This window comes from Lynx rufus, unplaced genomic scaffold, assembly GCF_022079265.1.
Source record: "Lynx rufus isolate CCGP_SWC_20201006 ecotype Redwood Valley unplaced genomic scaffold, mLynRuf1.p SCAF_16, whole genome shotgun sequence".
Lineage (NCBI taxonomy): Eukaryota > Metazoa > Chordata > Mammalia > Carnivora > Felidae > Lynx > Lynx rufus.
In genome coordinates this window covers 4,519,247-4,534,542 of record NW_025814830.1, presented here as the reverse complement: position 1 = coordinate 4,534,542, position 15,296 = coordinate 4,519,247, and the positions used below count along the sequence as shown (strand labels likewise).

The window sequence follows — 15,296 nt, the reverse complement described above, 5'->3', positions numbered from 1 at the left end:
CTGAGGGAGGCGAGGGCTGGGCGCCTGGATTTCTGGGTCTGAGGGAAGCTGGGAGCCGGGATCCCTACGTCCTGCAGAAAGGGGCTGGATTTCTGGGGAAGCTTAGGGGTGAGGGTGAGAGTGTCCTCTGTGTTTCCAGGGGAGCCTGGGTTGTGGCGAAGTCTTGAAGACCCCAGAGTAGGGCCTAGGGCCCATGAGGGCCGAACCTTTGGGTAAGGATTACTGGTTTCAAGAAGACAGGAGTCGGGGCCTAGCTGCAGGGAACCCGGGTGTGGATGAGATCTTCTCAGTCCCATCCCAAGAACAGGTGCTAGGATGTGGACAGCAGCTGCTAGAAAAGAAGGAGGGGCCTAGGCCATAGTAAGATGGGGGGGGGGGGGGCGGTGTCCAGAGAGGGGAACAGAGATCCAGTGAGAGGGACAGAGACCCAGAGAGCATGAGACAGAGTCCCAGAGAGGGGGAAACAGAGATCCAGTGGGGGGGTGGGGGTGGGGGGGAGACACCCAGAGAGAGAGAGCAGATAGAGACCCAGAGAAAGAGGGGGACAGACCCAGAGAGGAGGGGACAGAGACCCAGAGAGAGGCGAGACAGAAACTCAGGGCAGAGACTCAAGCCGAGACCAGGAAAGACCCACAGAACCACAAACTGGGGGGCAGGGGCGCCCTGCCATCAGGAGAGCCAGAACAAAGGGCCCCGGCGTCCCCTCCCCCAGTTTCCCACAACCCCCATCAGGGGAGGGGCTGGCCGGCGAGGGCGCCTCCCCTCTGGCCCCCGGCCCCGCCCCTTCCCTCCCCTCCCCCTGCGCCTTGGGCTCGGATCCAACTCAAGTTCCCAGTGACTTTCCGGAGGCCAGGAACAGGGAAAAACTTTTTCCAATACAGTCAGATCCCGCCTCCCAGGCGGCTCCACGTCTTCCACAGTTTTCCCAGGACCCCAGAGTCCAGGCTCCCATCCCCCTCCTCCCTCGGACCCTGAAGCCCAGGCCGAGACAAAGACCCCAGGCCGAGCCTAGTGGCGCTGAGGCGTTCAGGACCCCCGTAGGCCAAAATCCCAGCCCAGCTCTCCCCCATGTGGCCAGACAAAGGGACGGAGGAGCCGGGTAAGAAAGGTCCCCACTAGTTTCCCGCCCCAGGCCCTAAACTTCGGAAGAGGCAAGACTGAAGATCCAGAAAGCACTGTAGCCCGCCCTATGCCACCCCGGGGGCCTCCTTTCTCCATTAGGAGGACCAGGCGCCCGCAAATGACACACGGAAACCAATTCGGTCAGAAACACGCACGGGGTCCTTTCTCACTTCAAAACCACATCGCCGCATACACTCACACCCCCGAGACACACCCGCCAAAGTCCCCGGCCCTCACCCACTCCCGAGCGCGCAATCCCAGACTCAGACCCATCACCAGACACCCCAACTCCGGCGAAAGTTCCAACACCTCACTAAGACTCGGTCACAAGCGCAAACTCGGGGCCCCGGGCAAAAAGAGGGCGGCAAGCAATTCTGAGACGGTCCCACAAACACCTCAACTCATAACCCGTAGCTTCCCACCCCAACTCACACACCCCAAAGCTGGATCCCCGACTCCCGCCGGAGCCTTCCTACCTCCCGGCCTGGGGCTGGGGAGCCGCGGGCGGGCGGGGCGCTGCGAGGGAGAAAGTTGCCCGGGAGCTTTGTTTGGGAAAAGTGGGAGGGACCGGAGGGGGGGGGGCGGGCCCGGGCGCCGGACACAGGGAAGAGGGATCCGACGGTGACAGTTCGCAGGAGGATTTTTGCTTTGGCAAAGGAGAGGTGAAGTCTAGCTTGGGCCCCGTAGGAACTTCAGGCTTCAGATGCTTGCATCCCTGGGAGAGGTGATGGATGGGGGATCCGGACTCCTAGGTCTCGGAGAGGAGGTTGACGGGGGCCAAGAAACCTGGGTGTGAGGGAGGAGGAGTCTGGGGGCCTCGACTTTTGGCTACCACCCTCCAGTGTATTTGTGTGTTGGGGACGTGGAAGTGATAAGAACACAAAAGAATCTTTTCTCTTCAGCCTTAAGTATATCTGCAGTATGTGAGATGGATTTTTGATTGATTGCTAGGACACCCGGGTGTCCTTGTGACTTCAGCAGAGTTAAAGAGGTGGGCAAGAGTACTGGGAGTTTATTGGAGATGCAGACTCTTGCTCCACACACACTAATGGACCAAGCCCGGGAGAGACCCTCGGTGCCTGAGCGGAGAGGAGCTAGGGTCCGGCCTCCTGCGTCCTTTAAAGGTGAGGTGTTGGATGTTCACGTTCAGGGAACTAGAGGGACCTGTGGTCCGAACTCTGGGGCCCTAAGGCGAAGGGAGCCTGAATTCTGGGCTCCTTGGAAGGTAGAACATAGGACTGGATTTAGGTTTCCGGAGAGGTCGGGGCTTTTCAGTGGAACGGAAGAGGACCCCAGTTCAGCGTCCCTTGCACTGCACTCTGTGGAGTGCAGTAATCGTTTCAAATCTTGGAGAAGATAAGAACACGGAGAAACTCAGAGATAAATGCAAAACTAAGGAGTGGGTGAACCAGAATGACTGCTCGGTCTCGGGCTTTCCACGCATTTGGCAGCCTAAGAATGGAACTGAGGGGGCTGGCGGCAAGATCTGGGGCACAGACGAATGGCCCAGGTGTGGGGGCAGGGCTCTAAGTCAAGGGGCGTGGCCATCTGAGATTGGAGGGGGGCGAGAGGGCCAAAATCCGAGAACACAGGCCACACAGGATCTTGAGGGCCCAGGTCAACCGACAGGGGCGTGGTCTGACAGTGGGGGTGTGGCTAACAAGTAGAGCCGTGGCTCTGCCCTTAAGGGCGTGACCACCCAGTAGCAGGCCTGGCTCGCGGGTGAGGTCAGCGGATGGGGGCGTGGTCAGGTGGTAGGAGCGAGGCTAAGGCTCGCGGAGCTCATCCAACGCTCCAGGTAATCCCGCCTGGGCTCGAGACCAGAACTGTTTGGATTTAACAGTCCGTGGACGGACGGCCGGGGTCTGGGAGTCCGGTGACCGGGCTGTGGTCTAGCATAAAGGCGAGGCCCAAAAGAAGGGGCAGGGCGTGGGAGAAGGTGAGGAATGAGATCTGGGTATGAATGTGGGTGAAGGAAAGGACTGAGAACCGTGTGTAAGGCCAGAAGGGCCGGGCCCGGGAGGAGGGGGAGGGCCCGACGCGATGGAGGGGGTAGGGTGGGTGGACAGGGGAGCGGGGAGATGTGGGGAATTGACTGAGCCTCGGACGGGAAAAGGGTGAAGGTATTGGGTAGAGGGGGTGTGACTGCTAGGGGGCGGGGGCTCGTTGAGGGCGGGGCCTCTGACCCCTACCGCTGCCACAGCCTCCCTGCCCGCCCCACAATGTGGCAACCTCTGGTCCTGCTGCTGCTGCTCCCCTCTGCTTTGGTGCCCCCCTCCGCTGCAGCACCGATCCGCGATGCTGATGCCCAGGAGAGCTCCTCGGGTATTCTGGGCCTCCAGAGCCTAATCCAAGGCTTCACCCGGCTGTTCCTCAAAGTGAGCAATGACGAGGGTTGGGAGCAAGAAGTAAAAAGAAGAGAAGAGGGAAGGGGGGGTGGGGAGGATGGAGACTGAGGGATGGAAGGGGTTCGGAGAGAGAGACAGAATGGAAGACGGGTTGCTGCCAGGCCAAAGGACAGACAGGAAGAGAGGGAATCAAAGGGAAAGAGAGATGAATAGAGAGCGACAGGCAGACTGAGTGATGGGAAGAGAGAGAGGAAATCAAGCAGAGAGGGAGATGGGACAGAGACAAAAGACTGGAGCGACAGAGACTGGAGACTCGGAAGGAGAAGGGGATGGGGCCATAGAGACTGTAGGACGGAGCGGGGAGGGGGGAGCATGAATAGGAAGGTAATGGGACAGAATAGAGACAGGCCAGATGGGGGATGGGGCAGAAGGTGACCCGGTTAGGCCCTAAGGGTCAGAAGACAGAGAAGGAGATGGGAGGTACATGGGGCAAGGCCTCAACAGCATGCTGGCAGGGCTTCAGATTTACTGGGGAGTCTTGGGGTCCAACAGAACAATGGTTCCCCCCCCCCCCAGGATGACTTTCTGCGGGGCATGGACAGCTTCTTCTCTGCCCCCATGGATTTCCGGGGCCTCCCCAGGAATTACCACCAAGAAGAGAACCAGGAGCACCGGCTGGGGAACAACACTCTCTCTAGCCACCTCCAGATCGACAAGGTGCCTATGCTGGGAAGTCCCTCCTGGAGTCCTCCCATGATCTCTCATGCTGCAGTATCTGTGGGGAGGAAGTCAGAGGAAGAAAGTGGTTTTGCTCTCACTCTCTCCTCCTGTCCTCACAGGTGACAGACAACAAAACTGGAGAGGTGCTGATCTCTGAGCAGGTGGTGGCGTCCATTGAGCCGGGAGAGGGGAATTTGGAGAGTGACTGGAAGGTTAGGACCTGCCCTGGACAATGTGTCCAAGCTCGAACACTTTCTGTCGTTTGGGAGAAGATGAGTGGATATTCCCACTCTGACTGTTCAGCACTTCTTTTCTCCGGGCCTCAGTTTTGTCATCTGTCAAATGGACAAACCAGCTCTCAGAAATGAGGTTTACAACCCCAGAGTATATCCCCACTCACACAGCAAGCCCCAGAAAAGTTTGTAAACCCAGAAGGGCTTTTAATTCCAAGTGCTTTTAATCTTCACCCTTGTAAACCTCAAAGGGTGCTTTTATCTAAAGTACTCTGCAAACCTCCAAGTATTTTTTAATCTACCCCAAAGGCCTTGGGAAATCTCACTCTCATAAACTTCAAAATGTGATTTTTTGTTCCAAAGTGCTTTAGGAATCCCTAATGCTTTGCGTCTCTCACCTTTGTAAACTGCTAAGAGCGAGTCTAACCACAAAGTGCTTGTGTGTGTGTGTGTGTGTGTGTGTGTGTGTGTGTGGTCTCATTCTCACAAACTGTGAAATCATGACCCGAGACGATATCAAGAGTCTGACGCTTAATCCACTAAGCCACCCAGGCACCCCATATCACAGTACCATTTTTACACCCAAGAAATTTAACACTGATAATCACACTATTGTCTCTGCATTCGTTTGCTCAGGCTGCCATAACCAAGTACCACTGATTGGGTGGCTTAAACACCAGAAATTTATTGTTTCCCAGTTCCGGAGGCTACAAGTTCAAGATCAAGGTGTTCATCAGGGTTGGTTCTTTCTGAGGCTGCGAGGGAGAATCTGTTCCATGCCTCTCCCCTAGTTTCCGGGGTGGTCTGCTGAAAATCTTTGGCATTCCTTGAAATGTAGAAAGCATCCCTTCTCCGTCTCTGTCTTCATTTTCACATGGCCTTCTCCCTGTGTGCATTCCCTATGTCCAAATTTCCCTTTGCATAAGGATACCAGGCATATTAGGTGAGGGCCCATCCTAATGACCTTCGTCTTAACTAATGATATCTGCGATGACCCTGTTTCCAAGTAAGATCACATTCTGAGGTCCTGGGGGTCAGGACTTCAACACACAAATGGAGGTGGGGAAGTGGAGACACAAGTCAACCCATAACAATCTCCTGCAGGACCTCTCAGAAAAATGCACACTCTGATTCAGTAGGTCTGGACATCTAATTTGCTAACCTGTATGTCTACCAAACTCCCAAGGTTACTGAGGCCTCTGGTCCACAGCCCACGCTTTGAGTAGCAAGGACCAAGCAGACATTCAGTCCATATTCAAATGTCCCCAGTTGACCGAAAGCTGTCCATAAGAGCTGATTTGATTTTTGTTTTAATTTAAATCCAAGTTAGTTAACATAGAGTGTCATAATGATTTCAGGGATAGAATTTAGTGATTCATCACTTACACACATATAACACCCCGTGCTCATCCCAATGAGTGCCCTCCTTTATAAGTGCCATCACCCATTTAGCCCATCCCCCCCCCCGATTTGATTTTTGATGCAGGATTCAATCAAGGATCACACGTTGTGGGGCGTGTGAGTGGCTCAGTCATCGGTTAAGCATCTGATTCTTGATTTCAGCTTAGGTCATGATCTCACGATTCGTGAGTTCAAGCCCTGCATCAGGCTGTGCACTGACGATGTAGAGCCTGCTTGGGATTCTCTCTCCCCGCAACTCTCTGCCCCTACCCTGTGTGCTCTCTCTCTCTCAAAATAAACAAACTAAAAAAAAAAAAAAAAAAGTATCACACGTTGCAACTGTAGTCATTCTTTAGTAAAACCAAGAGCTTTTAATCCCAAAGTGATTTGTACATTTCCAACTGCTTTCTAAACCTTAAGAGTAGGTTTAATCCTAAAATGCTTTCGAAACCTCTAAAATGTGCTTTCAATCCCAGAGTAGTCTATAAATCTCAGTATTTTTAACGCAAAAGCACTTGTAAACCCAGTGCTTTTGTAAAGCACAAAATGAGCTTTAAACTCCCAAAGCGCCCTGTAGGTGGGCAAAATGGGTTGAATACGCCAGCTGGGAACTCAGCATCCTGGGGTTGTCACTTGGAGTTTAATAGGTCTCCTTGTTCCTCCTCCCCAGGTGCCCAAGATAGAGGAGAAGGAGGCCCTGGTGCCTGTCCCTAAAGCCATCGACACCTTCCGCCCTGAACCCCATCCCCGAGTCGCCTTCTGGATCATGAAGCTGCCACGCAGGAGATCCCACCAGGATGTTCAGGAGGGCGGCCGCTGGCTCAGCGAGAAGCGACACCGCTTGCAGGCCATCCGGGACGGGCTCCGCGAGGGGACCCACGAGTACAGCCTCGAAGAGGGGACCCAGGGATCCTCCCACTCAAAGCTGCCCGCCCGCAAGACCCACTTCCTGTACATCCTCAGGCCCTACCAGCAGCTATAGGGGTGGGGAGGGAGCTGGAGAACACCTGCATGTACCCCCCACCAGACCCCACCCCAAGCTCCATATGGAAATAAAGTTCTTACATCTAGCAGCACTTTCTCCTTTCAGGATCTGTCCCCAGGCCTCAGCCGACTGGGTCATGGCAAGCCCCCTCCCCCCAATCCTAGCCTGGAAAGTGACATCTGGCTGTGCCACAGGCTCTCGCCAAGGTCGCCGGGCTCAGTTTTCTCACTCCCCGGCGTCTGTCTGCTCACTGAGCAGCTCTGTCCCCTCCATCCCCATCCATCATCCCCTCAGTCGCTGACCTTGTCACCTGTCTGCCCTGTCTGCCCTCCTGTTCCCAACAGGGGAGGCTTGTTGCACAATCGAGCCTTGGGGTTATCCCAAGGACGCTGCTTCCTCACTGGTTGTGACCTGGGGCCACCCATCCTTAGCTCCTAGAAGCCTCTCTCTGGTCCTTGTGTGTGTACCCTACACCTCAGATCCAGAACCTCTCAGACTCTCCCTTCTGCCCCATCTTCCTTCTGCCTTCTCCTCCTCTTCCGGCGGGAGACAGTTCTCTCTGCCTTTATGGGCTCACAGGATTGGATCGGGCCCACCAGGACAGCACACTTCCCAGGATGCAGGACCTGGAGAAGATGGCCATCTTTGGGGACTAGGATTCTCCTACCACAGGTCTGGATCCTGTCACCTCCACCCCCCTCTCTGTTAACATCCACACCTGCCCGTTCTCACGCTCTCCTTTTGATCTTTTCATTCCCTGACTCTCGACTAACATGCTGACTTGAACTTCGACTTACTCTGTTCGTCTCTCCCTTTGTCCCTCTGCCTGTCCGTCTGTGCCAACACCTCAGACTCCATCTCTGCCGGCCAGACCTGATGCCTCAGCCAAACCTGGAAGTCCACAGCCCTGTCCACTTTGCCCCAACATCCATTCCCTCCAAGAACCCTCCCTCAAGGCCTCTCCCTCATCTAGAAGGCACATCAGGGTCTTCCTGGAGCCGAGTCCTGCAGGGGATGCGGACATGAGGAACTTTTCTCCCTTGAAGCCCAGGCTCAGAGTCAGATCACCCCACAGAAAGACCCAGCACATTCAGGAGCCTAGAAACACATGGGCATAAATAAAAGTGAACTTTCTTTTGAAAATTGAGGGGTTTCCTTAAAGATTTTTAGTTTTTTATGTTTATTTGTTTTAAGTATATTTTTGAGAGAGAGACCGAGTGGGATATGGGCAGAGAGAGAGGGGAAGGGAAAACCCCCAGCAGGTTTTGTGAGATTGTGACCTGAGCGGAAACCAAGAGTCAGATGCTTAACCAGCTGAGCCACCCAGCACCCCCACCCCATGTTTATTTTTGAGAGAGAGAGCACACATGCACACAAGCAGGGGAGGGCAGAGAGGGGGACAGAAGATCCAAGCAGGCTCTGTGCTGACAGCACAGAGCCCCACACAGGGCTTGAACTCACAAACCAAGAGATCATGGCCTGAGCTGCAGTCGGATGCTTAACCAACTGAGCCACCCAGGTTCCATTCATTTATTTTTAATAATCTCTACACCCAGCGTGGGGCTCCAACTCACAACGCTGAGATCAAGAGTCTCATATTCTATGGGGCGCCTGGGTGGCTCAGTAGGTTAAGTGTCCGACTTCAGCTCAGGTCGTGCTCTCATGGTTCGTAAATTCAAACCCCACATTAGTCTCTCTGCTGTCAGCGCTGAGCCTGCTTCAGATCCTCTGTCCCCCTCTCTCTGCCCCACCCCCATGCTCTCTCTCTCAAAAAAAAAACTTAAAAAGAGTTGCATACTCTACTGACCGGGCCAGGTAGGCACGCTCCTGAAAATTTAAATTTTTGATTATTCCAAAAAAAAAAAAAAAAGCATCAATATGGATAGAGTGGCTGGTGGTCGACTCTCACCAAAATTCAGCTGTAAAAGCTGAATGCAATGAAATAAAAACAACTGATGGAGGCATCAGAGAGCCACCAACACAGCCAGAAGTTAAAGAATCAAGGTCTCAGGGGCCCCCCCCCCGGGTGGCTCAGTAGGTCAAGTGGCCTATTCTTGATTTCCGCTCAGGTCATGATCTCGCAGTTGGTGAGTTGGAGCCCCCAGTCAATCGATCGGGCCCTGCTTGGATCCTCTGTCTCCCTCTCTCTGCCCCTCCCACCACCTCGCAAAAAATAAACGTAAAAAAAAAAAGGAAGAAAGAAAGAATCACGATCTCCGAGAGAAATGTGATGAGATGAGCCTGACAGTCTGCGCGCAGAATCCCCTTCAGGCATTTGCCACCCCCTAGGTTGTGACCATGCTGGGAGAACACCAAGAAAGGAAGTTGCAATGAAGCTGGGGCGCCTGGCGGGCTCAGTCAGAAGAGCGAGCTTGTCACTCATGATCTCAGGGTGGTGAGTTCGAGCTCCGCGTTGGGTGTAGAGATGGCTTAAAAATAAATAAATACATAAATACATAAATAAACAAACTCAAAAAAAGAAAAAAAAGAAAGAAATCAAGCAGAAACCAAGAATTCAAGAAGCAAGTTGCTTCCAAAGCACTAAAGAGCCAAGAAGAGACATCGGCAGTCTCGTAGTACTAGGGAAACAAGGATGGGAATTGAGGACCCGCTAAGGAGAAGGGACCTAGTGAACACCTCCAGCCTTCCTGGGAGAGACGGGAGAGCCCGCATGCCAGCAGGAACAGCAAACCGAAAACACGTCAGCCTCATCTCGATCCCGGTGATCTATCCATACGTACTATGTCTGCACGATACAAGGAAATCAAATCCTTTCCAAAGGAAGACAATGCGAGCCAAAGAGTACAATTTTTACAATATTCACATTTTAATTTAAGAATTAACTAGTTTGGGGGCACGTGGGTAGCTCAGCCAGTCAGGCGTCTGACTCTCGATCTCAGCTCAGGTCTTGATCTCAAGGTCGTGAGTTCAGGCCCCGTGTTGCGCTCCACGCTGGGCATTGAGCCTACCTAAAAATAATAATAGGGGCACCTGAGTGGCTCAGTTGGTTGGGCACCCGACTTCTACGCAGGTCATGATCTCACGGTTCCAGCCCCACCTTGGGCTCTCTGGTGTCATCTCGGAGTCAGCTCAGAGCTTACTTTGGATCCTCTGTCCCCCTCTCTTTCCGTGCCTCCCCCACTTGGGCTTTCTCTCTTGAAAATAAATAAACATTTTTAAAAAATCAATTACATCCCTGGGGCACCTGGGTGGCTCAGTCGGTTGAGCTTCCGACTGCTGCTCAGATCATGATCTCACAGTCTGCGAGTTCGAGCCCTGCATCGGGCTCTGTGCTGACAGCTCGGAGCCTGGAGCCTGCTTCAGAGTCTGTGTCTCCCTCTCTCTCTGCTCCTCCCCCGTTCATGCTCTGTCTCTCTCTGTCTCAAAAATTAACATTAAAAAAAAAATCGGTTACATCCCTAAACACTTAGAACAAAAAAATTAAATGAAATTCATAAAAATGTGATTCACGTTGGCATAAAAAATAAAATACCTAGAAATAAATCTAGCAAAAGATTTGTTAGGTCTCTTAACAGAAAACTATGAAACATTATGGAAACCAATTGAAGAAAATCTAAATAAATAATTCATGACAACAGAACTCATCATAATTGCCACAAACCAGGAACAACCCACCAAGAGTGAAATGGTTAGGGGTGCCTGAGTGGCTCAGTCGATTGAGCCTAACTCCTGGAGGTCATGACCTCACGGTTTGTGGGGTCAAGCCCCGTGTCAGGCTCTGCACTGACAGCATGGAGACTGCCTGGAATTCTCTCTCTCTCTCTCTCTCTCTCTCTCTCTCTCTCCTTCTCAAAATAAATAAATGGACATTTAAAAAAAAAGAGTGAAATGTTTAAATTGTGGCATATTCATCCATGGAAAATTATACCACAGTGAAAAGAAAGGGCCATGTTACGATTTTCATAATCATAATGTTCAGCAAAAGAAGCCATAATCAAAAGTGGTTACCTTTGGAAAGGAATGACTAAAAGTAAGTGTGAATAAGGTTTTTGGGTTGCGGGCAATACTCCCATTTTTTCACATATTTATATGGGTGTTTTCATTAATGTATTTACTCTATACAGATTTAACTGAGCTATAACTTAATGTCTAGCACTTTGTATATGTTACAGCGACACTATAATTTAAAAAAATTTTTTAGGTTTTACAAAATTACCCAGGCCTCTGGGGCGCCTGGGTGGCTCAGTCAGTCGAGTGTCCGACTTCAGCTCAGGTCATGATGCTGTGGTTTGTGAGTTCGAGCCCCTCATGGGGCTCTGTGCTGACAGTGTGGAGCTGGAGACTGCTTCAGATTCTGTGCCTCCCACTCTCTCTGCCCCTTCCCTGCTCTCTCTCTCAAAATTAAATAAACATTAAGAAAAAATAAAAACAAACAAAATTACCCAGGCTTCAAAAAAGGAAAGAAGGGAGGGAGGGAGGGAGGAACGTGAAATACTGAAGAAATAAACAGAAAGAATGAAATTATGCTAATAAACTAAGGAGTCCACCACCTGACAGCCTGTGCTAAGAAAACACCTGGGAAACATTCTTAACTGAACTCTCAAGACCCCCCTGAGGTGGATATTATTTATTCCCATTTTAGAGAAGCTGAGGTTCAGAGAGGTGAAGTCACTTGCCAAAGTCACACAGCAGTGGCCCTGCGTTTGTCTGATTCCATATCTCACACTTGGAATCATTCATCACATCACACCTCAAACAGGTTCTTTCCCAGGCCTTATGACAGGTTACCATGTAATAAACATAATAATAGTTAACACGGAATACCGCCTTAAGACCTCAAGGTAACAAAAGAAGCAATTATTGCCTCCATTTCTGGGAGGAAACCTGAGGCTCAGAGAGAGCCAGCCATTGTGCCAAGATCACAGCTAGGAAGGGATGGAGCCAAAATTCAAACCCGAGCATGTCTGACTCCAGGCCCATAGCCTTGTCATCAACCCAACACCGCCCAGTAGTTAAGAGGCATGGATTCCGTCCACTCGTTCACTCATTTATTCAACACGTTTTTTTTTTTTTAATCACTCACACTGGGTCAGCCACGTTCAGGCCCCCAAACAGCCTCCTACTGCCTATAGCTCACGTTCCAGTGGGGGTGACACTACACAAATCTACAATATGTCAGGTCGTGAGATAGGGACCTCTAACGGTGGTTAGTGAGATGAGGGCCTAATGGAGGCAGCGTGGCAGGGAAAGGTCGCTCTGAGAAATGAATGATGGTGGGGTGAACCGGAGGATGCTAAAGAATTCCTTTCCTGTGTCTCCGCTAGCAGAAAGGAGGAGTGGATGGGGCATCTTTGTCCCAAATCCCCATTCCTGGGAGCCAATTTTGGATATAATTCTCTTCTCTCTAGCCGGAAAGGCTGAGAATACTTTTTCCCACTCCCCCCCCATAGGGAATGAATGAAACTGTTTGAGAAACAGTCTTTCAGGGATCTGTTAATACATCGTGACTAGAGCCACAAGGGCGCGGAAGCGGTGAGGCAAGACGGGGTAGGAACATCATTGTGATGGCGATGGGCAGCCTTGCACGGAAGAGAGGGCAAAAAGGGCGTGACTAGTAGCTGATGAAAAGTGGGGGATGGACAAGGGGTCCCTCAATCCAACTGGCCCATGGCACCCAAGCTTGAGGCCGGAGAGAAGACCCCAACGTAGGGGACGCAGGCGCCCCTCGCTTCCGCTGCCTGCGGCCCTCCCTCTAGCTTTGGCCCTCCCGGCCGATACGCGCGCACCCGCTCGGCCAGGCTGGGTGCGCGCCCGGACAGTCCTGCGCATGCGCGGCGTCCTGGTGCAGGTAACCGACAAGACTAGAGCGAGCCTTCCCCCGGTGTGCGCCTGCGTCGTGGGGAGGCGCCCAGGTGGGGCGGGGCTTAGGCGCCGCGCGCGCCCTCGGTCTCGCCCCAACGTTTTTCTGGCGGGAACGGCGCACGTGTACCTTCTTCCCAAGCAACTGCCTGGTGGTAGGTCGTGGGCCCCGGCTGTGTCCTGAGAGTGGGACGTGGGCTCAGGGACGCTCGGGATGTGGTGGGGTTCCCCAGAGAAGCCCTGCACAGTCCCCAATATCAAGGCCTTCCAAACCTTGTTAAAAGTTTTCGTGAAATCCTGATGAAAACCCCTCAGAAATACTGAGAAGGACTCCTGGGAAATGTGATAGATGACCCCTGAAATCTTGTCAGAATCTTCTAGAAATTCTGTCAGACTTCTCCCTCAGACCCTGCCAGACTACCCCGCAAAAATCCTGTTACGCTCCCTTCCCAAATCAGAGAACCCCCACCCCTCCCCGCGCCCCGCCGAAATCCTGTCAGAGATTCCCGGAAATCTTGTCAAACCCACCAAAAATCCTGTCGGGTTCCCCTCCCAAATCCTATCAGAGACCTCTGAAATCCAGACACCCCCAGAAATCCAGAGACGCCCCAGAAATCTGGTCAGAGACCCTCTTGGAACCCAGAGACCCCTTTAAAATCCGAACCCCTTTAATTCCTGCCTGTGTCCTCCTCCTGCTCCAGCCTCCCTGTGGAAGACCCTCCGTGCTTGAGGAGAGCCTCCCTCAGCCCCTCACCGGAAGTTTATCCCTCAGTCCCTGTCAGAAGCACCCGGTGCCAGACCCTTCCCCGCCCCCCCTCAGATCCCACAGCCATCACCCCCCTTCTGCACCCTCCAGCATTGTCCAAACCCTGGAAGGCTGTCTCTTCAAAGGCTGCTTTTTCTAGAACATTCTAAAAGCCGCCAAGAAGCGTGCACTCCATGGCTGTGGACCCGGCTGGCACCAGGGAGAGCAGGGTGTGGGGAGTACTTGGTGAGGAAAGGTATGACGAGCAGGTGGGGTGAGGACAGACAGACCCCAGGTGACCCTATGTGGGCCATTTGCCCCAGTGTGCCCAGTGTAGCCCCGATGGGCATAGTTGTCCAGCATAATTATTAATAGCACCCTTCTCACTCTTTTACTTTTTTTTTAAGTTTTTAAAGTTTTTTTAAGTTTGTAAGTTTTTTAAGTTTTTTTTTTTTTAAGTTGAGAGAGACAGTGTGAGCTAGGGAGGGACAGAGAGAGGCAGAGAGAGAATCCCAAGCAGGCTCCTCACTGTCAGCACAGAGCCCGATGTGGAGCTTGAACTCACGAAACTGTGAGATCATGACCTGAGCCAAAACCAAGAGTCAGACGCTTAACCGACTGAGCCACCCGGGTGCCCCAACACTCTTCTCACTCTTGAAAGTGTCCTGGGTTGGGACGATAAGTCGTACGGATGGTCAACCTGGTTATAATGGAGGTAGGGCAGGGCATTGTCAGGGCACAGAGGAGGGAGTCCCTCACTGGTCCCTAGGGGACCCCAGGGACTCAGGGAAGGCTTCCCAGGGAGGCTGTGAGCCAGGGCAGGGGCCACATGTGAGGATGGTGCGTGTGGTACCACCTGGGCCTGGGAAGACCATGCAAAGGTGCAGAACTCCCACGGCTGTGATGAGCGGGAGGGACCTAGAGGTCAGCCAGTGGAGAGAAAAGTGACAAAAAGGGGCAAGGAATTGCAGGGGCGAAGACTCTGTCCCACACCAGCCAGAGGGGCTAGGACTTAGCCCTGAGGGCACTAGGGATCCATGGCAGGGATTGGCGCAGGAGAGAGATGGGGGTCCAACTCGCACAGGAGGCCAGTAGTTCCAAATACAGACTGATATGGCAGAATGTCGGTAGCCCAGGGTGGTGTGGGAACCCAGGGACGGCAGCTGGTTCAGAAACATTTTCCCAGAGGAGGAGATAGATAAGCCAAGGCAGGAAGGGCTGGAAAGGAAGGCGTCCCAGTCAGATACCCCGAGGTGGGGACAGCCAGTCCAGTTTGGGGGAGAGCACGCAGTTCAGATTTGCTGGAACAGCAAGTGTGATTTGGGGTAGGGAGGCGGGAGCCTGGGCAGGGCCAGGCTGTGCAAGGCCTTCAATGCCAGGTCCAGGGTCTAGGCTCTGTCCCTGGGGTACTGGGGAGCCACGGGAGAACACTGGGCAGGTCAGCTCTGGGGCGCTGCTGGGGATGGACGGGGAGGGAAAGACTAGAGACTGGGAGGCCGGGAGGAGGGTGGGCCCAGGGCCCAGGGGGAGAGAATGGAACCCAGAGCTGTAGGGAAGGAGAGGAGGGGTCAAGTTAGAATCATAGGGCAAGAGGGACAAGGCTAGGGACTTGACAGGCTGTGGGGAGGAGGTGGGGGAGGGAAGCAAGGAGGCAGTGACCCCCATCCACCAGCCCCCTCTTTGATCTCTGCTGCCCACTCCTTGGCCCCCCATTTTCCCAGCCCACACCTCCAATTCATAAAACAGGTCTGAGCGGGAGCTGCTCTGGTTGAGGCAGGGGTGGGCAAACAGGTTCTGAGAACCCAGAGCGGCCTGGGGCACAGGTGGGGCAGGGTGGCTGGTCTGAGGAGGCCATTCCCCTTTGTCCTTCCAGGAGCTCTTGGAGCAGACGATCCTTTACCAGTCCCTCCCCGTGATGGGGG

The 15,296-nt window shown here is 53.1% G+C and overlaps 1 protein-coding gene across 2 annotated transcripts; it reads left to right on the top strand.

The window, feature by feature from the left end:
- The first annotated feature begins 2,931 nt into the window (after nucleotides 1-2,931).
- On the top strand, nucleotides 2,932-6,897 carry DKKL1 (dickkopf like acrosomal protein 1). 2 transcript variants are annotated; one of them, XM_047077660.1, is made up of 5 exons: nucleotides 2,932-3,061; nucleotides 3,326-3,500; nucleotides 4,047-4,187; nucleotides 4,310-4,402; nucleotides 6,495-6,897. In XM_047077660.1, the coding sequence occupies exons 2-5, from the start codon at nucleotides 3,345-3,347 to the stop codon at nucleotides 6,804-6,806; spliced, it is 702 nt and encodes a 233-aa protein (XP_046933616.1). In that variant the 5' UTR covers nucleotides 2,932-3,061; nucleotides 3,326-3,344; the 3' UTR covers nucleotides 6,807-6,897. The 2 variants fall into 2 exon arrangements, with proteins under 2 accessions (XP_046933616.1, XP_046933617.1); XM_047077661.1 differs by lacking the exon at nucleotides 4,310-4,402.
- Nucleotides 6,898-15,296: the final 8,399 nt, after the last annotated feature.

What these genes read in the sequence shown, in the direction of transcription:
- DKKL1 (XM_047077660.1), top strand. Translation starts at nt 3,345, where the DNA reads ATGTGGCAACCTCTGGTCCTGCTGCTGCTGCTCCCCTCTGCTTTGGTG. An exon ending in TCACCCGGCTGTTCCTCAAA is followed by an intron (nt 3,501 to 4,046) that starts GTGAGCAATGAC and finishes CCCCCCCCCCAG; the next exon opens with GATGACTTTCTGCGGGGCAT. An exon ending in ATTTGGAGAGTGACTGGAAG is followed by an intron (nt 4,403 to 6,494) that starts GTTAGGACCTGC and finishes CCTCCTCCCCAG; the next exon opens with GTGCCCAAGATAGAGGAGAA.